We start from the raw sequence: 25,070 nt of genomic DNA, 5'->3' as shown, positions 1-25,070 counted from the left end.
TTTTGGTCATTCTGTAGCCTTGGATCTCTATTGTAATCCATAAAATTTTCAATCGAGCTTCATCTCATTTCTTTTTGCAGTTCGCTTGTTTGTGTTAAGCCTTTGGGGCATAGCCACCAAGGGACTAGGGTAGTCCCCGGTCCATCTTGACTTTATCCGAGGTGTGAACCTCATAGAAGAAGATGAAGCAAACGACGTCGTTAAGCTGTTTTGATTTTAAATCTTTTCGGCTGTCTAATGAAACGATAAGTTTGGCAAGTGAGTTTTAAAAGAGATGCGCAGTTTTAAATGGAAAAAGCAACCCCACTTCTGGTTCGATTCTCTCACCTAACAGTAATATACACCCTATAATTTTCTAAAGCAACCCACCTTCTTTATTTGCACCTCTCCCCCTTTTCCTTCTTTTTCTACTTCTTTGTATTTTCTTTAGCCTTCCACAACCTACCTCTTACTTGGTTGTCTGGGTTTTTACATTTTTTTCTTCTTAGTATTGAATTTAAGAGATTTTTTTTCTTCAGTTTTGTGAGGATTACACAAATTGCATATGTCAACATGTTATGAATTCAACTTTTTACACACACTCATATATATACATATTAATAAAAGGGCTCATCCTCATTCAGAATTCTGGCTCCACCACTACCTTTGGACCACCTTCCACGAATACGGAATAATAATAAAAAAGATATTTAGTAGTATAATCTAGGTCTCCCCATTGCCAATAATTTGTAAGGTTTATGAGATTTAAAACGGGTGAGTATCTCCATCACAGTTATGTTGGATGTTACACATTGACAACAAGTAGGAGTAGTCATCCTTTCCATTATTTCGCATGCCTGCTGTGAAATATACAGGCTGCAGCTACGAAAACGAAAACGAAACAGATACGTCGCCGTTTCACTCCTTGGCTTTCTAAAGACCCACGATTGGGTTTACGTCCCGTCATGCCAACTCAACCCCTAAACGACGCCGTCTGGTTCCAAGGACAACCTGCGGGAAAGAGAAACAAAGACAAACCCTCCAAAGAGCGTTTCAGTTTTAAAAAATTTGAAATCCCAATTTTTCGATCAGATTATTCTCTCTGGTTACGAGTTATGGAAATTTCTTCAGTTCCGATCAGTTCGTGCTCGAAAGAGCATCAGAATATCTACCAGGAATGGTTTCGATTCGCTGATTCAGGTACATACTTACACTTTACACTGTTCCGCACAAGCACGCATTTTATTTTCTTCACATTTTTTTCTTCTGGGAAAATTTCTTAGTTTTCCGTCTGGTTCCCGAGAAAATTGAGCAACTGTAAGTTGAGTTTCGGTTTTGTTATGTTCAGACACTGATGGCCGCATTACCGGGAGTGATGCTATAAAGTTCTTCGGCATGTCCAATCTGAATCGGCAGGATCTCAAGCAGGTTAATTTGCGTTTTATTTTGTTGATTTGATATTTTCTTTTACCAAGTTCGTGCGTCTCGTTTTCTTCTGTTTTTTTTTTTTTGCTGTAATTCAATACCATTAGTATTTGGTGGATTTGTTTTTTATGCAGAGGTTAGTGTAAGCTCAGTTCATGCGTTTTCGTACTCATTTTCGAAATGCATTTTGTTTTGGGGGTTTGTATTTCTGTTGAGCAATACGGAGTTATTGTGACGCGTAATACGCTAGTAGAGCCGTTGAAGTTGGCATCGAGTTTTGCAGATTGGGTTACTTTGATATAATCAAGCTTAAGATTATGTTCTAGTAGATCTATGCCAAACATTTTACGTTACATTTGTAGCAGAAGCCCCTTCCTTTTTTCTTTGGTTAGACTATGTTACTTGAATTTTTCCAGCCTTATTTATAGAGGGGTTTTAATAAGTTCGTTCCTTTTCTTAAGGTTTGGGCCATGGCCGATTCAAAGAGGCAGGGATATCTTGGTTTCAGTGAGTTCGTTGCCGCTATGCAGGTTATTTTATAAACTGTTATTTTTCTTTTTCATAAATAGCAAAAAATCAAATATTTGGATTTATAGGAATCTGACATGTTACTTTTTCATTTCTAGCTAGTTTCTCTTGCACAAGCTGGACATGATATTACACACGGTTTATTGAATAGCAATGGTGGGTTTCTTTTGTTTAACTTTGTATTGGAATCCATGCTTGGATTGGTAGAATCTCAGTATAAGTTGACGACTTGTAATACCTGCTTCTTCATAAATATGAATAGCGCACAAGTATTTTTTGTTTACTTATTTATTAATTTTTAAATCTTGTTTGGCACACTCATTTAACTTAAACTTTGAATGCTGTGTTTCAGTTGACTTGGAAAGTCTGAAACCTCCTGTTATGGAGGGTTTGGATGCATTACTATTAGCGGTACTTATGCTTTTTATACCTTTCTTATTTGTTTTACTCATTATTGTGGATTTATTTATTTTAATCAATTCATTGTATATGGCCAAGGATTTTGATTTCGTTTACTTAATTTATTCAGAAGAAAAAGCATTCGCACAAGTCAAATGAAAACGAAGTAAATGGTGAGGAGGTTCTCTAACTATGAGATGTGTACTGTCACTTTTGGTTTTGGCTGTCTACTTACAAATTATCTGTGACACAGGAACTGCTGTGGTTAAACAATCACCTTCGGCACTTTGGTTTTCATCAAAATCATCAAAGAAGGTGTATGTTGTTTCTTATTTTTGGAGGAAATTCTTTATAGTATTGCATTCCAGTCTCTCCGAGTTGTTATACTTGAAGCTGATTGCAAAAATACTTATGTTTTTAGTAGGTTAAGCTTATCAATGATCATGCGAAAGCTTTGAGTCAATTAAGACTGTCCAAAGCTTTTGCAAACGTCAGTTTTAGGAGTTTTTTATTTTTTTATTTATTTTTTTATGCGTGATATGTCAGAGTTGATAATAAATTCTCCTGTGCAGACATAATGAAATTTGCAATACTGTTGGGTAGACATGAGTTCTGCACTCTGTTTAACACCTTATAAAAAATCTTTGGCATATTTCTAGGTACCACTTTCTTCTGTAACATCAATTATTGATGGGTTGAAGAGACTGTATGTTCAGAAGCTGAAGCCATTAGAAGTTACATACAAGTTCAACGATTTTGTATCCCCATTGCTGGTGAGTGAGCATTATTCCTTGCTTCTAGTTCTTTCATCAGATTTAATGCCCAGTCACTCATAGTTTTATTTCATTTTTTCATTGGATCTTCTCAAACTTCTATCTAATTGTGGTATGCTATAGATATCAATTGATATTTATTTGCTTTATTTTGCAGACAAATAGTGATTTTGATGCCAAACCCATGGTTATGCTTTTGGGTCAATACTCCACTGGGAAAACAACATTCATTAAACATTTGCTTAAAAGTAGTTATCCAGGCAAGTTATCCTCTGGGAAAGTGTGTCTTGCACAGAAAGTTTGTTCATCCTATGCCATTCCTTATCTTATTTCACTTTTGACAGGAGCTCACATTGGTCCCGAGCCTACAACCGATAGATTTGTTGTTGTTATGGTAATTGCCAATTTATCTCCTTTTATGTTGTCATTAAGGCAGTCTTGAATTACTTAGCAATTAAAAGTTCATATAAATGTTTTATACGCTTGCATGCAAGTTAAAAGGCCATATAATAAGAATAAGGCTTTACAGGACTCAGTAAGAATGTAGTAGAAACTAAACTTGTTAAACAGATAGCCATCCATGGCTTTGGCTTGCCTTAAACTTCTATGTTTTGAATTTAAAGAAATTTTTCCTTTATATTTATGTGTGGCCCTTTTTATTAATTTTCAGTAGGGGTATATATCCTTTAACATTTTCATTAAAACTAAGGGGCTTTGGCACATTTTTGTAAATGTAATCTTGCATTTTGGTCTATATATTAGGGACTGCTGTATTTCAAATTTCAGTAGAAAAAGGACGGTTGTGTTTTGTCTGGTTTCTATTGGTTGAAATAGTCTCTTATAACCAGTCATGAGTCTGGAATTGGAAGGCAGATTGCAGAGCAGCGTGGCAGAATGCCAAGAGTCTGGATAGAGTACTAAACTATTATTAGCCTAGTTCTAGGAATTTGGAGAGAAACTGAGGGACATTTTGTGTTTCTGGTCATTGTCAATAAAACAATATTTCTTGCATCTCTTGGAAATGCTTCTGCGAGGCTTAGCAGTTGTACATGTGCATTTTCCTTTTTTACTTTTTGGGTGTCACTAGTTCAAAAAATGATGTTATAGAGGAGATCCAAAGATTTTCTTCACTTGTTACCTTATATTTCTTAAGAAAATTGTTTGGTTTGGTGTTAAGATATATATTCTGTTGCTTTTTGTAGACATTAAAATTTTCCAAATTCCATTTGCTGTATTTTCTTTTGTTTTTTGTTTTCTGGTAAGTTTCTGAAATTAATATTGTTTACTAGCTAATTCTTCTTGCATGTAGTCTGGGCCTGATGAAAGAAGTGTTCCTGGGAATACTATTGCCGTCCAAGCTGACATGCCATTTAGCGGTCTCACAACTTTTGGAACAGCATTCTTGTCAAAGTTTGAGTGTTCTCAAATGCCACATTCAGTAAGTTATCTTTCAGAATCACCTTGACATTCTCCCAAATTGCCCATTGAAACACCCAAAGCTTACACATTTTTATATCCAAGCTGCTAGAACACATTACTTTTGTGGATACCCCTGGAGTTTTATCTGGAGAGAAGCAACGGACACATCGAGCCTACGATTTTACTGGGGTAACTTCATGGTTTGCTGCAAAGTGTGACCTCATTCTACTTCTGTTTGATCCTCACAAACTCGATGTTAGTGATGAGTTCAAGCGTGTTATTTCATCTTTACATGGCCATGATGATAAAATTCGTGTTGTTCTGAACAAGGCGGATCAAATTGATACTCAGCAAGTAAGACAGACAATATATGAATCTCTTTGATTATTTCCCTTCTACATATTTTTTTGGGAATTTAATTAGGTCATTGGATGTTGCGCTCAAATCATTTTTCATTCTTGGTATGCAGTTGATGAGAGTTTATGGAGCATTGATGTGGTCACTTGGGAAGGTTCTTAATACTCCTGAGGTCATGCGAGTTTATATCGGGTAGCCTCTCCATCCTTGCATCATTAATTCCTTGGAAGCAAATCCTATAGTTTCAAATATATTCCAAAGTTTCCTAGCAAATACCTTGGTTCGATCCTTGCAAGCTAATTTTCTCTTTTGCAGCTCATTCAATGACAAACCTGTAAATGAGGCTGCTACGGGTCCAGTTGGGAAAGAACTCTTTGAAAGGGAACAAGAGGATCTTCTTGCTGATTTAAAGGATATTCCAAAGAAGGCCTGTGATCGCAGAGTGAGTTTGTTATATTTATGTATCTCATATCTTTACTTACCAAGTTGCTTTCTTTTTAGAAAACTGAATGTTTCTTGCAGATTCCAATGGAATGGAATTTTAGTGACCTTTTTTTTCGTAGATCAATGAATTTGTGAAGCGTGCCAGAGCTGCCAAGATACATGCTTACATAATTAGCCATTTAAGGAAGGAGATGCCTGCCATGTTGGGGAAATCTAAGGCTCAACGGAAGCTTATTGATAATTTGGAAGATGAATTTAAAAAGGTACTGTTCCCTCCCTCCCTCCTTCCCTCCCTCCCTCCCCTGCGTATGTGCACTCTTTACTCTATAATGCTCACACTTGACGCTGTACAGGTCCAGAGGGAGCACCATCTACCTCCAGGGGATTTCCCGAACGTAGACCACTACAGGGACATCTTGACTGGTTACAGCTTTGACAAATTGGAGAGGTTAAAGCCTAAGATGATAGATGCCGTCGATGAAATGCTGGGTTATGATATCCCGGAACTCTTGAAGAAATTCAGAAATCCATACGACTAATGGGTGCAAACAGTTTTGAGAAGTATCATGAACTATGGTGGCTTTGAAGTGTACATGTTGATAGAGCATTGCTCTTCTTGAGCATCTTGGTGTTTGTTGTAAGTTTGTAACATAATATGGTTTCAACTCGTACGATAGTTCCGGGATTTAGATAGTGCCAATCGCTAGGCTCCTTATTTGTAATGTCAGTTTTTGTTAGGAAATGATTTAGGACCAAGGTCAGGCTAAAAATTTGTCATCAAAGGTTCCTAACGATGGAAAATTGCATGTGAATGAAAATTTTTACAATTTTATTCTTGAGAGCACTGTTTTAAAGATCCCTGCCTAGCGCCGATGTCCTAATTAATTTCTAGACGTTTGAAAATCAAGAAATGTCGTCTACACCTGCTTATGTGTCCTTCTAGCCCGCTTAGCATGCATAGATCTGCTTAGGTCGCGACTCTCTTATACAGAGAATAGAACTATCGTGGGTGGGGTGCTTGTGTAAGCTGCCTTAGATATGAGGAATTCCTTAAAAAAGGTTATCTGATGGACCCCAGTATGCCAATCCAAGTCATAAGATTTAGTCTCAAAGTCAATCAAGAGTCATTTCTGCTTGACTAGCATTTAGCGTTTTTTAGAACCTTACCTGAAAGGTTTACCAAGCTCTATTGTCTTAGTTGCAGGTTTGTGTATTTGTTGAATTCCTTGTCCAATTGTAGTTTCATAGAGCAACTAGGAATTCATCATATTCCTGTGCTCGACACTTGATGTACGTATAGCATTTAGGAGCCTATAAATTCATTACTTAAGCTCCATCAATACGTTTATGTTATGTTCATATTTGATACATAATTGGTATGGACGGCCTGCTTTGCCTTCGTCCAATCTAATTTATTTTTTTAGCAAACGATATTATTAGTGTAGGGAGTGGAGGAGTGAGCTAAACTTCATAATAGATTAGCAACAATGTAGTTCAAGTTCGCATTTAACAAGAATTAAACTTAAAATCTCTCACTTACAATTGTAGAAGAATATCTCTAGACCGTAGTATTAAGTGACTCATCTAATCTAATTTTAATATTAAAAAAAAATGATTGAAAGATATATTCCTCTTTTTTTTTTTTTTAGAACATTAATTATGTGAAGATTCCTTCCGTTGACTAAACAAGACAGCATAGGAAACTCCCGAAAAGATGTCAATGGAAAAATTAAGATGTCCTCCTCAATGTAGAAGGAAATTTCTCTCAAAAATGTCGTCTTCAATAACTTATAGCCCATGCAAGCCTAAAAGGTCAATCTGTCAGCATAGCACAATCTTCGTTTAATTGTCATGATCAAGAATTAAGGATTTAAATTTGACACAATCAACTTCACTCTCTAAGGAATCATCTCTAGTGGAATCACTTCAAAATTCCTTCGTCTCGTCACTTTTTGAGCAAAGTGGATTCCACTTGACCTACAATCAAAACATAAATAAAAAAACAGAAAGAGGAGAATAAAAAATATCCAATATATATATAACATAACTAAAAATATGGTAAAATATAGTATAACATTAACTCATCAGTTCCTAAAACAATAAAGAAGTTATCTTTTGGTTATGAATTATCATAACAATAAGCGATAAGTATCAATTTACTTGATCTGCACGTCCCGAGACAAGCTACTTTTGTTTTAGTGTCGTCTCTTACAACTTTCATCTTTGCCAAAAGTAACACTGACATTCAAGGGCAACAAGCATTCACGATTGGCCCATCCTAACGAATAGGGCTGAGAAATTTTGTTATAAATCGATTTACCGACCGAATTATACCGGTAGGCTCATAATGGTATGATATAGTTTTGGCATTTTGTTTAGAATCGGTTGACATTTTAACGAACCGACAATTAATGGCATGACTTTGGTAATTGATTTTGTATGCTAGCAGTATGCCATACCTACTTATATATATATATATATATATATATATATATATTTCTATTTAGAGATTTTAGGTATTTTTTACATGCTTGACTCCTTAGTTTTTGGGTTTAGAAAATAAATGACTCCTTAGTTTTAGGGTTTGAAAAATATATGCATGACTTCTAGTAGCCTTGATGTGAAATATATAAGCACACAAATTAAACCCTCTTTTTATCAATTGTAGCAAGTATGTAAGTAGGGATCGTTCTAGGCCGGAGATTATGAGGGATTGCTAAATCACTTGAAAACTGACTCAAAACTTAAAAACAAAGTTTAAAACACTAAACTAGACTCGAAGAATGCAAAACTAAAGTTTAAAACACTAAGATAAACAAAAAGATTCAAAACAGCAACCAAAAGACTCAAAACTGCCTTAAAAACACTTTCTGGGCAGTTTTGAGCACAAACACAAATTTGGACGAAATTGGTTTACCACTTGAATCAAAACACTTAAAAACACAAACTAAAGTGATTACTAACTAATCTAACACTTTGAAATAAATGGGAGATTGGTTCTTGACGAAATTTAAAACTAAACAAAAACTTTAAGAACTAGCAGATTGTAAAACGAGATTGATTAAATTGAATGGATGAGAAACTAGCTAAGGGGTTCTTCTCCACACATGTTATACTTGCATACAAAATAATTTCCAATTGCTCTTCGACACACCATGAATTCCCAACACCTCAGATTAACTGTGAATTGCACTAATTAACCCTCAGATTTCCCTAAAGTTATTGAATTGGATGAATTGCATACGACAACCCAAAGCATTCCTCACAAGTCCCTTACATGAATTGCATAATAGAGATACAAGCAAGAATCATTAAGTTCTATGAAAACCATAAGCATTAGCGAGGCACTTGTTACTATGAATTGCATGAAACTTATGCCAAGAATTTACTTAACATGATTGTGATCAACAACCTTTACTACTTATGAATATAAGTTCATAACGATTAGGTGAAACTCCCTTATATCCTAGCAACAAACTTATGCATGAAAATTAAGCATGCACTCTCAACCAACATACACAAATTAGTTTTAATTCATAGAGATAAGTAAATTAAATTCACAATTCATGAAACGCAATTGGAAGTAATCAAATCATATAGCAAGCATAAACATGGTTTTGAATCCCCCCCTAGCCAAGGGGGTTTAGTTCCTCATACTTGCAAAGCAAAGATACATAAAATTAGACATTAAAATTCAAAGAAAGAGAACACCTAAAACACTCCAACTTGGCAGCAGGTGCATCCAAAGTTCCTCCTTCTTCCTTGCTGCGGCAGAGAGGTTTTGGACAGGGTTTGGGTGGTTTTTATGGTGTAGAATGGATGGGGAATGGTATGGAAAAGTTTAGGGTTGATGGGTGGTGTGGCTAGGGGTGATTTTTGGCTGAATTTGGAGAGAATGGTGGTGGAAAACTCACGGCAAAGACAAGGATCCAAATCTGTTCCATTTTGATGAATATGGGAGGTGGTATTTATAGGCTTGAGAGAGGACCACTCCATTTCCTTTGCATGTGCAGCTTGTGTGGGTGTGTGTTGTCATGTTTCCCCTTTACATTTACACACACATGCTTCATCATTTCAACCACCAAACACCCACATTTTCTGCCCATGCCGTGTGCTCCATGTGTTTGCTGCCATGTTATCATCCTAGCTATTACACTTGCACACACACATGTTCTTTGCATCATTTCAGCCACAAAACAAGCACAATTCCTTCCCCTTTGCCGTGCCTTTCTTCCACTTTGCATGTGGGTGTCTTTGCATGTGTTTTGTGGCAGAAATGTTGTGTAATGATGAGGGGTTGTTGCTGCATTTGTGTGAAGGATGATTCCAGCTCCTCTTTGCATGTGTATGCTGCCATGTTTCATCCTAGTTGTTACACTTGCACATACATCATTTCAGCCACAAAACAACACAATTCCTTCCCATTGCCGTGCCTTTCTTTCACTTTGCATATGGGTGTCTTTGCATGTGTTTTCTCCCTCTCTTGCCGTGAGTTTGCATGTGTATGAGTTGTCATTGTTTGCCCTTGCATTTGCACACACACACACTTGCACACACATATGCCCAAAACGTCCATCCTCATGCATGCAATCCATTTCAGCCCAATATTGATCCAAAATGCACCAAAATGCACTTTTCTTGCCAACGTTGTTATTAAGACCTACAAACATACGAAAATGACTTTAAACGCTAAAATAACTAAGGAAACACAACGTAAACGCACGAGAACAAGCCAATTAAGTCGCATAAATATGCTCCTATCAAATTCCCCCACACTTAGCTTTTGCTAGTCCTCGAGCAAAACAAAGAAATAAAACGAAACAAAACAAATAAAACACAATCTAAACCTTCCAACATTTGCCTCAGGGATTTCCAATGCACATGACATGTTAAAAATCATTATCCCCACATATTTGAGTCATCTTTACACTTAAGCACATACTTAATCATAGTCACCATTTACTTGTTCACAATTAATCGATTAAAACAATGTTTTTGATGTAGTAACATGCCTTAGAAAATTTACTCAATTCCTTACAAAGTGTGCACTCAATTTTCACTCAGATTTTCTAACTACACACCCTATACTAGTCATATGTGAGAAGATTGATGTAGATATGAAAACGAACACTCACATATATGTATCACAAAGAACGCAATTTCTGGAGTTAATAAGCATGTTTAGATATGATCTCATGAATGGAATGCTACTACTTAGATGCGAGAACCAGTGACACCATATGCTCATACCAAATTCAAACTCCACAAATTGAAACACATAACACTCAAGATAGAAGTCAAGGGTTGTAACGGGGCTTGGGGTAATGGTTAACAAAGGAAAGATAGAGATAACAAACGTTCCTAAGGCAATAGCAAGCAAAGTAATGAAATCGAAACTTAGAATTCACTTTAGAATGCAGAAATCAACTTTTAACACAAAGGGAAGATTTGAGCAACACTTAGGGCCGAATTCAATGTTTTGGACCATTTCTTCAACAAACAACACTTTAGAACTCTTTTTCATACATTTTCACAACTTTTCTTTTTCTTTTTTTTTCTTTTTTTTTTTTTTGGATGTATTTTTCTTTTCTTTTCTTTCCACACGTGCCTATGGCTCACTACTTACATGAGAAACACTTCCCCCACACTTGTTTTCTGCCAAACATTACTCAACAGGAATTCAATTTGAATCATGCTTTACTATGCTTTAAGAACAAGGGTATGGATGATCCTAATCTAGGCTAGGTGGAGATGATGTGATTAACAAAGAAAAATAGGATAAACAAGGCTCAACGGGGTTTACACTTGAACATATAATGAAGTAGTATACATGGCAATTTGGCTAAGGTGGTGGTCACTACACAACTTCTTCTTGAATATGTGTTATGCAAATCAATAGCATACTTTGAATGAAATGGGCATGAGTTCTAGCATTTGGAACTAAATGATGAAATGCCTTCTAAGTAGTAACCAAGCAAAGAATAATGAGATCATGCAACGACTTAGAAAACAATAATGCACAGATTATCAACTCTCCAAATAACGTTTAGGCTCAAGTCTCACAAGGTTGTAGCGTTTGTTTGAGTTCCTTCCTTCAAGCATGTTACAAAAACTAATTTTTCCTTTATGATTGCATGTGAATTCATAAATTATAACCACAACCAAGCATACACCAAAGAGTAAATCAAATGTTCATCCATGTTTATAACTCTCTTAAACAGTCATGTAATTAAAAACCAAATCCTCATCATTGTGTTGGAAGGTACCCTAAGACACATACAAAAAACAACTCTTTTTGGTATTTTTTTTTTCAAAACAATTTTTATGAGATTTTCGGATTTTTATGTCAAAACACACTAAAATACTCCAAAATAGCTTAAAAACACTTAAAACAGCAATGAACAACACTAGAAGTAATGGGTGATAAATTCCTACGAATTTCATGCAAAGAATTTCATGCAAAACAATGGTTACCCCCCCATACTTAAATCAAACATTGTCCTCAATGTTTCAAGCATAAACTCACACAAACAAACAACGAATAAACATGACAAGTATGGCAAAGTAAAAATTAGACAGAGTAGAGTTTAAGAACGCAAATCTGGTTTTGGAGATAGATGATCTTGTTATCTTTCCACAGCTTTGATCTCGAACTGGTTTAAGAACGCAAATTTGGTTGATTTGATTGTGCAGTCTGCATTCTTCTCTGCTTGTTTCTTCTGCACGGCAGGTAGGCACGAGGTTGAGGTGTTGGTCGGTTTCTTTCTTCAATCTTTCCAAGTGCCCACTTCTTGCTTTCTTTCTCCTTGTCCCTAGCTGATGATGAATTGGTAAATTGTCTCCACATGCTTCGAGGTATCATTTTCACTTCCCTTATCTGTTCCCCAGGCAGATGTGGTAGACGAAGCGGAAGCATAAGATGATGAAGATGAGTACTCGAGAGCAAGGCTAGGTAAGCAATCAGGAAGGGGTTCCAGGCAGTTGGTTCTAGATCGGAAGATTGATACCAAGTGCTGACTGATTACTCACTTTCTCCTTGTCCTAAAACAACGACAAGGAGAAGGACAGGGAGAAAGCATGATATGAGATACTCTTGCTTTCAACCTTCATGATATGAAATACTTTTGCTTTGGATGGGTTGTTTGCAGAGGTACCGCAAGGAATAAGGAACACTGAGTGACTCGAGAGGGTCTGTTGGAAAGGCATTCTCTGAGAAAAAGAAGGGTTATGTATGTCTGCCTTGCAATTGAGGGTGAAGGTCGACATTTATAGGAAATAATAACCGGTACTGTTCTTTCACTCCTGTCGGCAACCGTTGGATGATTGAACAGTAAACTTCACGTGTTTTCTACTTCAACAGAAATCGTCGACAGATTGCCCGTGATTTCCTCAAAGCTGACGAGGCTGAGAAAGACAGATGGTTGGAATCGGCGCTTTGACAAACTGCCCGTGATTTCCGCAAAGCTTTCTCTGCATGTGACAAGTGCTGACGAGGCTGAGAGAGACAGGCGCATCTTCGCTATCTGAGATCGATGCTTCGACAAATTTTCCGTGATTTTCGCAAAGCTGAGTTTACGTGTGACGGGTGCTGACGAGACTGAGAAAGCTGACACTCTTCGATATCTGGAATCGGTGGTTTGTGAGTAAGCCTAACTTTTGAGAAAGCTGGCGCCTCTTCGATTTTTGAATTGGCTTCTTTGAATTCTGAGCTCGCCTCTTCAATCTCTGAAATCCCATCACATGTTGATTTTTATAGAGGTACGCAGAACGTTCAAAGCACACTTGAATTTCAACCTGTAAAAACTCAATTCTTGCACTTCTACGATCTTGACCTGTCCGACCTCTTCTTTCTTTAACACCTCTGAAAATGTATGGCCCTTCCGACCGTCGTTTTGACTTGAACCTTGGTGAAGAGGCAGTCCCGCCTTCTCCAGACAACATATGGCGCCCATCCTTCATATCCCCTACTGGCCCCCTTACCGTTGGGGATTCAATGATGAAGAATGATATGACAGCTGCGGTGGTGGCCAGGAACCTTGTCATTCCTAAAGATAACAGACTGCTTTCAAAACGGTCTGATGAGTTGGCTGTTAAGGAGTTTCTGACTCTTAGTGTGCAGTGTGCGGGTTCTGTGTCCAACATGGCCCAACGCCTATTTGCTTGAACCCGTCAAGTTGAATCGTTGGCGGCTGAAGTGATGAGTCTCAAACAGGAGATTAGAGGGCTCAAGCATGAGAATAAACAATTGCACAAGCTCGCACACAACTATGCCACAAACATGAAGAGGAAAATTGACCAGATGCAGGAATCTGATGGTCAGATCTTACTTGATCATCAGAGGTTTGTGGGTTTGTTCCAACAGCATTTGCCTTCGTCTTCTGGGGCTGTACCGCGTACTGAAGCTCCAAATGATCAACCTCTGTTGCCTCCTCCTTCTGGGGCTCCGCCGACTGCTGAGGCTCCGTCGACTACTGAGACTTCTCCTAAGCAGCCTTTGTGAAGGCTCCTTCTTGTAATTTTCTGCTTAATGTTCCTTTTCTACAAAAATCAATGAAAAAGCATCTTGTTTACCAAAAAATCCACACCAAAAGAAATCAAACAAGCAACAACTAAAAATGACAAACAAGGTAAAAAAAACGTAGTAAATGGAAGGTTTTTAGAAACGCAAAACCGATTGTGAAGCGATTCATAGATCTTCCTTATTTGAATACATGGGTTGCCTCCCAAGAAGCGCTTGCTTTAACGTCGTGCAGCCGGACGAAGAACGCAATTACTCCCCATTGGAGCCCACGGCATGCAAGGGAATGTCCTCCACGGCATGCTCCTCAAAATGCTCATAATAGGGCTTCAATCGATGCCCATTCACCTTGAATTCATGTCCCGTTTTCAAGCTTTGGATATGGACTGCACCATGAACAAAAACATTAGTAATAACAAACGGTCCAATCCACTTAGAACGTAACTTACCGGGAAATAACCGTAGACGGGAATTGAACAATAACACTTTCTGCCCTACGGAGAATGTTTTGCCTCGAATCATCTTATCATGGAAAACTTTGGTCTTCTCTTTGTAAATGTTAGCATTCTCATACGCTTCATGCCTTATCTCATCAAGTTCATTTAGTTGCAACTTCCTATGACTCTCTGCGGCATTTAGGTCCATATTGAACTTCTTGACGGCCCAATGAGCTTTGTGTTCCAATTCAACAGGGAGATGGCACGGCTTGCCATAGATAAGCCGAAATGGGGACATTCCAATGGGTGTCTTGTACGCCGTACGATATGCCCAAAGTGCATCATCTAACCGTAAGCTCCAATCCTTCCTTGTAGGCCCAACGATCTTCTCTAGAATTTGTTTGATCTCTCGGTTGGAAACCTCAGCTTGGCCTTTCGTTTGAGGATGGTAAGGTGTAGAAACCTTGTGGGTGACATTGTACTTCTTAAAGAGTGCCTCAATGGTCAGATTGCAGAAATGTGAGCCTCCATCACTTATGAACACCCGCAGCATCCCAAATCTAGAGAAAATGTTAGTCTTGATGAAATCTGAAACGACTCTAGAATCGTTAGTACGGGTAGCTTTTGCTTCTACCCATTTGGAAACATAATCAACCGCAAGCAAAATATAAGTGAAACCAAATGAAGAAGGAAAGGGACCCATGAAATCAATACCCCAAACATCAAAAATTTCAACATTGAAAATAGGAGTTTGCGGCATTTGGTCCTTAGCACCGATGGTACCTGTCCTTTGACATCTATCACATGTTAAGCAAAACATTCTAGCATCTTTAAACAATGTAGGCCAATAAAAACCACATTCTAACACCTTGAGGGCTGTTCTTTGAGTGCCAAAATAACCCCCACATGCCTAAGAATGACAAAAGGCTAGAATGGAGTTAAATTCAGAATTTGGTACACATCGTCTAACAATCTGATCTGGGCAGTACTTCCACACATATGGGTCATCCCAAACATAAAAACGTGCATCATGTTTAAGTTTATCACATTGGGACTTGTTTAAGGTGTGAGGAACTTGCTTAGACACCAAATAATTGACCAAATCGGCATACCAAGGGGTACTTACCTCAATAGACAGAAGTTGCTCATCCGGAAACATTTCTGAAATGGGAATGGGCTCTTCCTCACGCACCAACCTGCTTAGGTGGTCGGCAACCACATTGTCACTTCCCTTTTTGTCCTTAATTTCGATATCAAACTCTTGAAGTATGAGCATCCAACAAATGAGTCGAGGTTTAGCTTCTTTCTTTGTGAACAAGTACTTCAAGGCTGCATGGTCAGTGAAGACAATGACTTTAATGCCAATTAAATACGATCTAAACTTATCTAATGCAAAGACAACAGCCAAGAGCTTTTTCTCAGTTGTGGAATAATTTAATTGTGCATCATTCAAAGTACGAGAAGCATAATAAATAACATGTGGCAGCTTGTTTTTCCTTTGACCCAAAACAGCCCCAATTGCATAATCCGATGCATCACACATGAGCTCAAAGGGAATGCTCCAATCTGGTGGAGTGATGATTGGTGCCGAAGTGAGTATGTCCTTGAGATGGTTGAATGCTTGCTCACACGCCTTGTTGAACTCAAACGACACTTCCTTTTGTAGGAGATGGCATAGAGGTTGTGCAATCTTGGAAAAGTCCTTGATAAATCGTCGATAGAATCCTGCATGACCAAGAAAAGAACGAACCTCTCTCACCGAAGTAGGAGATGGTAAGTAGTGTACAAGATCTATCTTAGACTTATCAACTTCAATTCCTTTTTCAGAGATTATATGACCCAAAACAATACCTTGTTTAACCATAAAATGACATTTCTCCCAATTTAACACAAGGTTTGTTTCAACACAATGTTTCAAGATTAAAGTGAGATTATCTAAGCAATTATCAAATGAACTACCAAACACACTAAAATCATCCATGAATATCTCAATAATCCTTTCAACATAATCAGAAAATATGCTAACCATACACCTTTGAAACGTGGCAGGAGCATTGCACAAACCGAATGGCATGCGTCGATATGCAAACGTTCCAAATGGACAAGTAAAAGTGGTATTTTCTTGATCATCCGGGGCAATGACAATTTGATTATAACCAGAGTATCCATCAAGAAAACAATAAAAGGAATGACCCGCTAACCTTTCAAGCATTTGATCTAGGAACGGCAATGGGAAATGATCCTTCCTTGTGGTGGCATTTAGCTTCCTATAATCAATGCATACTCGCCAACCGGTTTGGATTCGTGTGGGTACAAGCTCATTCTCCACATTCTCCACAACCGTCACTCCAGATTTCTTGGGCACGCATTGAATAGGTGAAACCCAACGGCTATCGGAGATAGGATAGATCACTCCACAATCAAGGAGCTTGATTATCTCATTTTTCACAACTTCCATCATTGGAGGGTTGAGACGGCGTTGAGCCTCTCTAGTTGGTTTGGCCCCCTCCTCAAGAAATATGTGATGCATGCACGTTGTAGGGCTTATACCCTTGATATTGGCCAAGGTCCATCCTAGGGCAGATTTGAACTCCTTCAAGACTCGAACTAGTTTCTCTTCTTCTTGTGCCGTGAGGAATGAGGATATGATGGCAGGTAGGGTCTAATTTTCTCCCAAGAAAATGTACTTCAAATGGCTTGGTAATGGTTTGAGTTCAAGGACAGGTGCCTGAATTATTGATGGAAGCAACTTGTTAGTTGAAATGGGAATGGAATCGAAGTTAGGAGACTTACCACCATGCTTAGGTAATGACTCAAGGGCAGCAACCAACTCAATGAATTCCTCACTATAAGCCACAGCATGGAATGGTTCATGCATGTCGTGGGTTAGCATATGGTTTGCATCCATGGTTTTGAGTTCCATGCCTCTTGTAATGACTTTTTCAAGTACATCGTCATTCAAATCTTCAAGATATCCCTGCACAAGAACATCTTCCAAAACTCCCTTTGGATAGACGTTAGATCTATCGGCCAATTGTATGATTACACCATCATTTTTCAACACTCCTAAATTCATAGATGCATAAATTGAGTATGGCATAACATTTATAGAAGCACCTAAATCTAACATGGGAGATTCAAAGCGAGTGTTTCCAATGACACAAGGAATTGTAAAACTACCCGGATCTTTGCATTTGGGGGGTAGTTTGCGTTGCAAGATGGCGGATACATTTTCACCTACCTTGACAACCTCCTTGGTCGACATCCTCTTCCTAGTGGTGCACAATTCCTTTAGAAACTTGGCATATCTCGGGACTTGCTTGATTGCATCCAAAAGGGGTATGTTGACTTGAACTTTCCTAAATGTCTCAAGGATGTCCCTTTCATCTTCCTCCTTCTTTGTTTGCATAAACCTACTAGGAAAAGGGACATTCGAAGGAAAAACATTAGTAGGAAGTGAATTTGACACATTCTTACCCTTATTGACCGAATTGGACAGATTTGGGCCTATGGAAGCTTGCGGCAAAGGTGTGTCCACCTTTGTCGTGGGTGGGCTTATGTCCTCCTCTTCAAATTGTAGTTTTTTATCTTCTTTGAGACCTGATGTAGATGGTTTAGGACCTGCCCCAACTTCTTTTCCACTTCTCAACAATATGGCTTTTGCACTTTCGAAACCTCATTTTGGATTTGGAATGGTAGAACTAGGGAGTTGGCCTGGGTCCCGAAATTTGCTCACAAAGTCTGCAATCTGCCCAATTTGTTTCTCCAATTGATCCACCCTTTTGTCTTGGCTTTGCATAGCTTTGGTTTGATTTTCTTGCCCCTGAGACAAGTTAGTTAGTAACTTAAGGAGTGTATCATTGTCTAGAGATGTACCTGAAGCATTTGGGGCAGATTGTTATGGAAAATGTGGGGGTGCGTATGGCTTGGTGAAAAACCCCGGGGGTTGTTGCCTAAAGCCTCCTTGTTGTTGGGGTTGTTGGGCCTCCCTCCACTTGAAGTTTGGATGGTCTCTCCAACCTGGATTATATGTGGTTGAATATGGATCGTTCCTCGGTTGGTTTTGGCCTTGAAATCCAATTGCGTTAGCGCGCTCTCATCCACCATTCTCAATGAGTTGAGGGCACTTTTCCGAGGCATGTCCTTGGATAGAACATATGCCACACACCATTGGCCCTTGCATTCTCATTCCTTCGGCCATTTGAGAAACAATGGAAGTAAGATTAGCTAATTGTGAATGAATGTCGGATGTGGAACTTACCTCATGCACTTGTTGCCGTGGGGGTCCTCTTTGGCCAACGCCTTCGTATTGTTGAGCGTTCAATGCTCGATTAGCAATCAAGATCTTGGCAGCCATGGGTGTTTTGTCCACCAATGCTCCACCCGCCGAGGCATCGAGCATTTGACGTTCAAGTGGTAGGAGCCCCTCGTAAAAGTATTGTAGAAGTAACTCCTCCTTCATCTGATGTTGTGGACAAGAAGCAACAAGTGATTTAAAACGTTCATAATAAGTAGGAAAAGACTCACCTTCTTCTTGCTGAATACCACTAATCTTTTTACGTAGGAGAATGATTCGAGAAGTTGGGAAAAACTTCTCCAAAAACGCCATCTTCGTACTCTCCCAAGATGTGACAGTTCTGGGAGCTAACTCGTACAACCAATCTTTGGCTTTATCCATTAAAGAGAATGGAAAAGCCTTCATTTTCAAAATACTTCCGTCGACGTTAACCGAAGTCATGCTTGAACACACCACTTCAAATTCTTTTAAATGCTTGTTCGGATCCTCCATGGACAGCCTATGGTATTTTGGAATGTGGTGGAGCAAACTTGACTTTAACTCGAACTCTTCGGTCTTACCTTGCGCAGCCGTGGGATATTGGATACACAAAGGTGCGGCATTATCTAATCCCGAAGCGGCGAGCTCCTTGAGTGTTCGGTTGTCCATGGCCATGTCTTGCACTACTTCTCCCACTTGTGCCGTGGGTATCTCTTCCTCTTCTGGAACTTGTTCTTCAAGGTTAGGTTCCAGGCTAAGTGGGTTGGACTCTTGTTGGTTCCTTCTTCGTCTCAAAGTTCTCTCAAAATCGTCGTCAAAGTCCAAAATATGCTCACGAACAGGGTGGGAACTTCGAGTCATGCACTAGTACCTTAAAAACAAAGAAACAAAACAAGGTCAGAAACTTCAACAAAATAAATGAATGAAAAGAAACAATCAAAGGGATTAGCAAAGTTGCTAATCCCCGGCAACGGCGCCAAAAATTTGATGCGAAATATATACGCACACAAATTAAACCCTCTTTTTATCAATTGTAGCAAGTATGTAAGTAGGGATCGTTCTAGGCCGGGGATTATGAGGGATTGCCAAATCACTTGAAAACTGACTCAAAACTTAAAAACAAAGTTTAAAACACTAAACTAGACTCGAAGAATGCAAAACTAAAGTTTAAAACACTAAGATAAACAAAAAGATTCAAAACAGCAACCAAAAGACTCAAAACTGCCTTAAAAACACTTTCTAGGAAGTTTTGAGCACAAACACAAATTTGGACGAAATTGGTTTACCACTTGAATCAAAACACTTAAAAACACAAACTAAAGTGATTACTAACTAATCTAACACTTTGAAATAAATGGGAGATTGGTTCTTGACGAAATTTAAAACTAAACAAAAACTTTAAGAACTAGCAGATTGTAAAACGAAATTGATTAAATTGAATGGATGAGAAGCTAGCTAAGGGGTTCTTCTCCACACACGTTATACTTGCATACAAAATGATTTCCAATTGCTCTTCGACACACCATGAATTCCCAACACCCCAGATTAACTGTGAATTGCACTAATTAACCCTCAGATTTCCCTAAAGTTATTGAATTGGATGAATTGCATACGACAACCCAAAGCATTCCTCACAAGTCCCCTACATGAATTGCATAATAGAGATACAAGCAAGAATCATTAAGTTCTATGAAAACCATAAGCATTGGCGAGGCACTTGTTACTATGAATTGCATGAAACTTATGCCAAGAATTTACTTAACATGATTGTGATCAACAACCTTTACTACTTATGAATATAAGTTCATAACGATTAGGTGAAACTCCCTTATATCCTAGCAACAAACTTATGCATGAAAATTAAGCGTGCACTCTTAACCAACATACACAAATTAGTTTTAATTCATAGAGATAAGTAAATTAAATTCACAATTCATGAAACGCAATTGGAAGTAATCAAATCATATAGCAAGCATAAACATGGTTTTGAATCCCTCCCTAGCCAAGGGGGGTTTAGTTCCTCATACTTGCAAAGCAAAGATACATAAAATTAGACATTAAAATTCAAAGAAAGAGAACACCTAAAACACTCCAACTTGGCAGCAGGTGCATCCAAAGTTCCTCTTTCTTCCTTGCTGCGGCAGAGAGGTTTTGGACAGGGTTTGGGTGGTTTTTATGGTGTAGAATGGATGGGGAATGATATGGAAAAGTTTAGGGTTGATGGGTGGTGTGGCTAGGGGTGATTTTTGGCTGAATTTGGAGAGAATGGTGGTGGAAAACTCACGGCAAAGATAAGGATCCAAATATGTTCCATTTTGATGAATATGGGAGGTGGTATTTATAGGCTTGAGAAAGGACCACTCCATTTCCTTTGCATGTGTAGCTTGTGTGGATGTGTGTTGTCATGTTTCCCCTTTACATTTACACACACATGCTTCATCATTTCAACCACCAAACACCCACATTTTCTGCCCATGCCGTGTGCTCCATGTGTTTGCTGCCATGTTCTTTTCTTTGCCATGTGTTTGCTGCCATGTTATCATCCTAGCTATTACACTTGCACACACACATATTCTTTGCATCATTTCAGCCACAAAACAAGCACAATTCCTTCCCCTTTGCCGTGTCTTTCTTCCACTTTGCATGTGGGTGTCTTTGCATGTGTTTTGTGGCAGAAATGTTGTGTAATGATGAGGGGTTGTTGCTGCATTTGTGTGAAGGATGATTCCAGCTCCTCTTTGCATGTGTGTGCTGCCATGTTTCATCCTAGTTGTTACACTTGCACACACATTATTTCAGCCACAAAACAACACAATTCCTTCCCATTGCCGTGCCTTTCTTTCACTTTGCTTGTGGGTGTCTTTGCATGTGTTTTCTCCCTCTCTTGCCGTGAGTTTGCATGTGTATGAGTTGTCATTGTTTACCCTTGCATTTGCACACACACACTTGCACACACATATGCCCAAAACGTCCATCCTCATGCATGCAATCCATTTCAGCCCAATATTGATCCAAAATGCACCAAAATGCACTTTTCTTGCCAACGTTGTTATTAAGACCTACAAACATACGAAAATGACTTTAAACGCTAAAATAACTAAGGAAACACAACGTAAACGCACGAGAACAAGCCAATTAAGTCGCATAAATATGCTCCTATCAAGCATTCTCTCAATTTTCTTCTTCTCTTCAACGCACACCTCCTTGTCATCCGGCCAACTGCTATCTCTGCCAGAAAAGGTGTGAAGATGCTCTCATTGAATTTGTGCCTCATTTAGGGTAGTTGAGGGGGAAGGGTTTTTAAAGTATAGCTTTGAGCTTCAACCTCATTTCAAGGTGCCTAATAGGAAGACGGTTGCTATTGGTGTGTGGGTGTTGTTTTTGTAGCTTATTTGCAAACCACCGATTATGCCATTTACCAACCAAACCAGCCAATAGTTTTGGCTGAATCGATTTTTAGCAGAAGACGGTTGGCTAGTGGTAACTAATTTTCGGTAATTATGTATATGTGGCTGGCAGATGACACAAGGAATTTGACACAGTTTGCCTACCGAACCCAGCCCTACCACCAAATTCTTAACATCGCCTCTCGCACAATACATCGAGAATTTGTTGTGTGTAATAAAAACACCGTCACTTGGTACCTTTCCATTGATATGAGTGGATTTTATGAATATATCTCGCTTCAAGGTTATATTCATATGTAACAAATATAGTATAATAATGTCACGTATTTGTGTTTTGAACACATTAAAAAATTACTCCTTGTAAAAAAAGAGAAACTGTGTAAGACAATTTATCTTCAGCAGGCTGGATTATTCAGTACAAGAAAACAAATATAGTATAATAATGTCACATATTTGTGTTTTAAACACATTAAAAAATTACTCCAATATTGCTTGTAAAAAAGAGAAACTGTGTAAGACAATTTATATTCAGCAGGCTGAATTATTCAGTACAAGAAATGAAGGGTCAAATTGAATTTAGAAAAGAGAACTTTAACGAAAAGCACCGGTACTGTTTATTTTAACGAAAAATCACATTTTTGCACTAAAAAGTCAATCTTGGTATTAGCCTTTATTTTGTCCTTATCATTGAAACTCAAATTTTTCAAACCTTTTTCATTAGTTTTCTTTTAGAAAACACTATTTTTACTTATTTGCGAATCTACTGAATATAAAGCTGTAGTATTCCGAAATATAGAAAACTTATCTAATAAAGTTCATACATTCCAATACGAGCATACCAACTTGAAATTTCATACCTTCCAATTGCCTAATTTACCCAAAAATTAGCACTAATTGCCAATCATAAATTATAAGTTGCAAGCCTGGGTCGATTAAGGTCAAGGTACTGCAGCCTATCATCAGGATTTAGAGAGAGCAAGCAGCTAGAGATCCTCTGTTCGTCTCTGCACCATTAGGTGAATTATTACCTTGCAATTTCTCGATACCAACATCTCATGAAATTAATCATTGCTATGATCATTGTTATTTTTAACTCTACGATCCCTTTAATACCAATTTTCGGTTAAATTAGCTATTATTTTTATCCATTGATCATTACCTTGTGGAAGCTGGTGTTTATAGCACACCAGGTGTTCGATAAAATTCCTCTTAAGCTCTGTTTCTGTTTTTGACAACGGAAATTGCCCTTTTAAGTGCAATTCTATGCTTTTTATGGTGACGAACTTAGAAGACCTCGTTTAGATTTGCTTTTAAAATGATTTAAAGTGTTTTTGGTAAAAATATTTTTAGAACCAATATTTAGTAAAGATGCAAGTAAATCTTGAAAAAGTACCTAAAGTGCTTCCTAGAAGAAGCACATAACTTGTGCTTCTTACATAAAACACCTCAAGTGCTTTTAGAACCAAAAATATTTTTTCTAAAAGCGCTTTCAGTCATTTTAAAAACACATTCAAACGATAGATGCACAAACTAAGTTAAGTTGACCTAAAAAATTGGTACTTAATTATGCATTGTTTTAACGGTTTAGTGTAATATGCAGTTTATGTTCAAATTAAAGACACTTGTTTGAACTGGGTAACAGAAGTGGTGGGAAATTTGTGTATATGATATTAATGTAAAAGTTTACCGGTCATTGACTCAATGATTTCTGATTTTCATTTTTAGAAAGAAAGTTGAGGCAGGAGTGAGTGATAAAAATGTTGCCGCCGATGATGAAGAAGACCATTACAGATAACCCAAAGAAGCTGGCCAACTTGATTGACCTCGTAAATCTTCCTTCTACACTGCGAGAGTTCACGGGTCAGTCTCAGATTTCTCGTCTTGGATGTTTCATGCGTGTCTGGTCATACATCAAGGACAACAATCTCCAGGTTCCTTAAATTTATCGATTTGTTTGTTAGTGATAAGTACTCCATGTGTTCTTGCAAACTAAAGTGCGATCAGTTGTATTTAATCATATGAAGTAAAATGGTGCTGCATTAGTCTTTCTGTGTTGCTTTGTCTTAGTTATGGCGCACGATGTTTGCTGTTCAATTGCAATTAAGAGGCAGTTCTTAGTTTTGCTCATCGAAATCTGTTTTAGTACTTTCATGGTATAGATTTTTTTTAAATACTGAAGTGGTGTGCTTGCATAGGATCCGAACAACAAGAATGTGGTCAATTGTGACGAAAAGTTGAGGAGCGTTTTGTTGGGCAAGCCTCAAGTTGAGTTATCTGAACTTCCTACACTGATCAAGCTCCATTTCCCCAAAGAGCCAAAGTAAAATTCCCAATTCAAATTGAGGTGCACATTATCTCCCCCATGGTAATCTTTTCTCTAAGAAGCATTTTACAATTCTTGGTACCTTATGTCGTAAGAAACTATTTCAGGAGTAATTGCAGCCTCAGTCAGCCATTTTACGTTATGTTCTATTTTCATGTCATGCCCTTTTAATTGCTATTCAGTATGGTTTTGTAAGACCTTAACGGTAGTTTTAAAAGGTAAATATGTTTTTGTTTAAATACTCAACTTATCTGTATGGCCTCTCTGTTGGTGTCAAATTTACATTCGGAATCTGTAAGTGACATTACAATTGAAATTATAGTGAAAGCATGACAACAAAACTCGACGAAAAACACTGGGTTTCGGATGATTTCTGAGAGAATATCGTATGGGTTTGATAGAACAAGTTGAAATATAACTAGTTCTGTGTTGAGCTTCTCACCCAATTCCTGCATCTTCACATCGAAACTTTTGGCCTCATCATTGTACTCCTCAATACAAACACTCCCAAAAAGGATATCTGTAGTTCTTTCTAGTGGCAGGCGGCTCATTGGAGGACGGCCGCCTAGAGACATCTTCCGACCTCCAAGATGGTATTTCCAGCAATTCCTAGTAGAAAGCTTGGTTATCCTCAATGGAAAACTGCGATGCTCTGCCTGAAAATTCAAAGTAATTTTCTAGAAATCATTGGTTCCTATAGTCTTCAGGTAAAATGCTTCTCCCAGGACCTCGTTAGCTTTATCGTTGCCTAGGTAGCTTCGCAGGTTCTTCTGATATTTTTTTAG

At 38.2% G+C, this 25,070-nt stretch overlaps 2 protein-coding genes across 2 annotated transcripts; both read left to right on the top strand.

Moving 5' to 3' along the window:
• Positions 1 to 976: 976 nt before the first annotated feature.
• Positions 977 to 6,156, top strand: LOC114823998 (EH domain-containing protein 1-like). The gene is made up of 16 exons (XM_070818417.1): positions 977 to 1,179; positions 1,328 to 1,407; positions 1,866 to 1,934; positions 2,031 to 2,088; positions 2,285 to 2,343; positions 2,462 to 2,504; positions 2,585 to 2,646; positions 2,991 to 3,104; positions 3,262 to 3,364; positions 3,449 to 3,498; positions 4,414 to 4,542; positions 4,626 to 4,877; positions 4,993 to 5,072; positions 5,196 to 5,322; positions 5,444 to 5,587; positions 5,678 to 6,156. The coding sequence occupies exons 1-16, from the start codon at positions 1,095 to 1,097 to the stop codon at positions 5,861 to 5,863; spliced, it is 1,641 nt and encodes a 546-aa protein (XP_070674518.1). The 5' UTR covers positions 977 to 1,094; the 3' UTR covers positions 5,864 to 6,156.
• A 16,593-nt stretch (positions 6,157 to 22,749) lies between these two features.
• On the top strand, positions 22,750 to 24,531 carry LOC103418980 (upstream activation factor subunit UAF30). The gene is made up of 3 exons (XM_017327744.3): positions 22,750 to 22,978; positions 23,688 to 23,893; positions 24,158 to 24,531. Exons 2-3 carry the CDS (start codon positions 23,720 to 23,722, stop codon positions 24,284 to 24,286), a joined length of 303 nt encoding a protein of 100 aa, XP_017183233.3. The 5' UTR covers positions 22,750 to 22,978; positions 23,688 to 23,719; the 3' UTR covers positions 24,287 to 24,531.
• Positions 24,532 to 25,070: the final 539 nt, after the last annotated feature.

This window comes from Malus domestica, chromosome 03 (genome assembly GCF_042453785.1).
Source record: "Malus domestica chromosome 03, GDT2T_hap1".
NCBI lineage: Eukaryota > Viridiplantae > Streptophyta > Magnoliopsida > Rosales > Rosaceae > Malus > Malus domestica.
This window is presented reverse-complemented; position numbering and strand designations above follow the sequence as displayed.

Bases quoted from the DNA above. Each gene is read 5' to 3' on its own strand.
- LOC103418980 (XM_017327744.3), top strand. From the start codon at position 23,720: ATGTTGCCGCCGATGATGAAGAAGACCATTACAGATAACCCAAAGAAG. The intron at 23,894-24,157 runs GTTCCTTAAATT...GTGCTTGCATAG, and splicing joins TCAAGGACAACAATCTCCAG to GATCCGAACAACAAGAATGT.
- LOC114823998 (XM_070818417.1), top strand. From the start codon at position 1,095: ATGGAAATTTCTTCAGTTCCGATCAGTTCGTGCTCGAAAGAGCATCAG. The intron at 1,408-1,865 runs GTTAATTTGCGT...CCTTTTCTTAAG, and splicing joins ATCGGCAGGATCTCAAGCAG to GTTTGGGCCATGGCCGATTC. The intron at 2,647-2,990 runs GTGTATGTTGTT...GCATATTTCTAG, and splicing joins CATCAAAATCATCAAAGAAG to GTACCACTTTCTTCTGTAAC.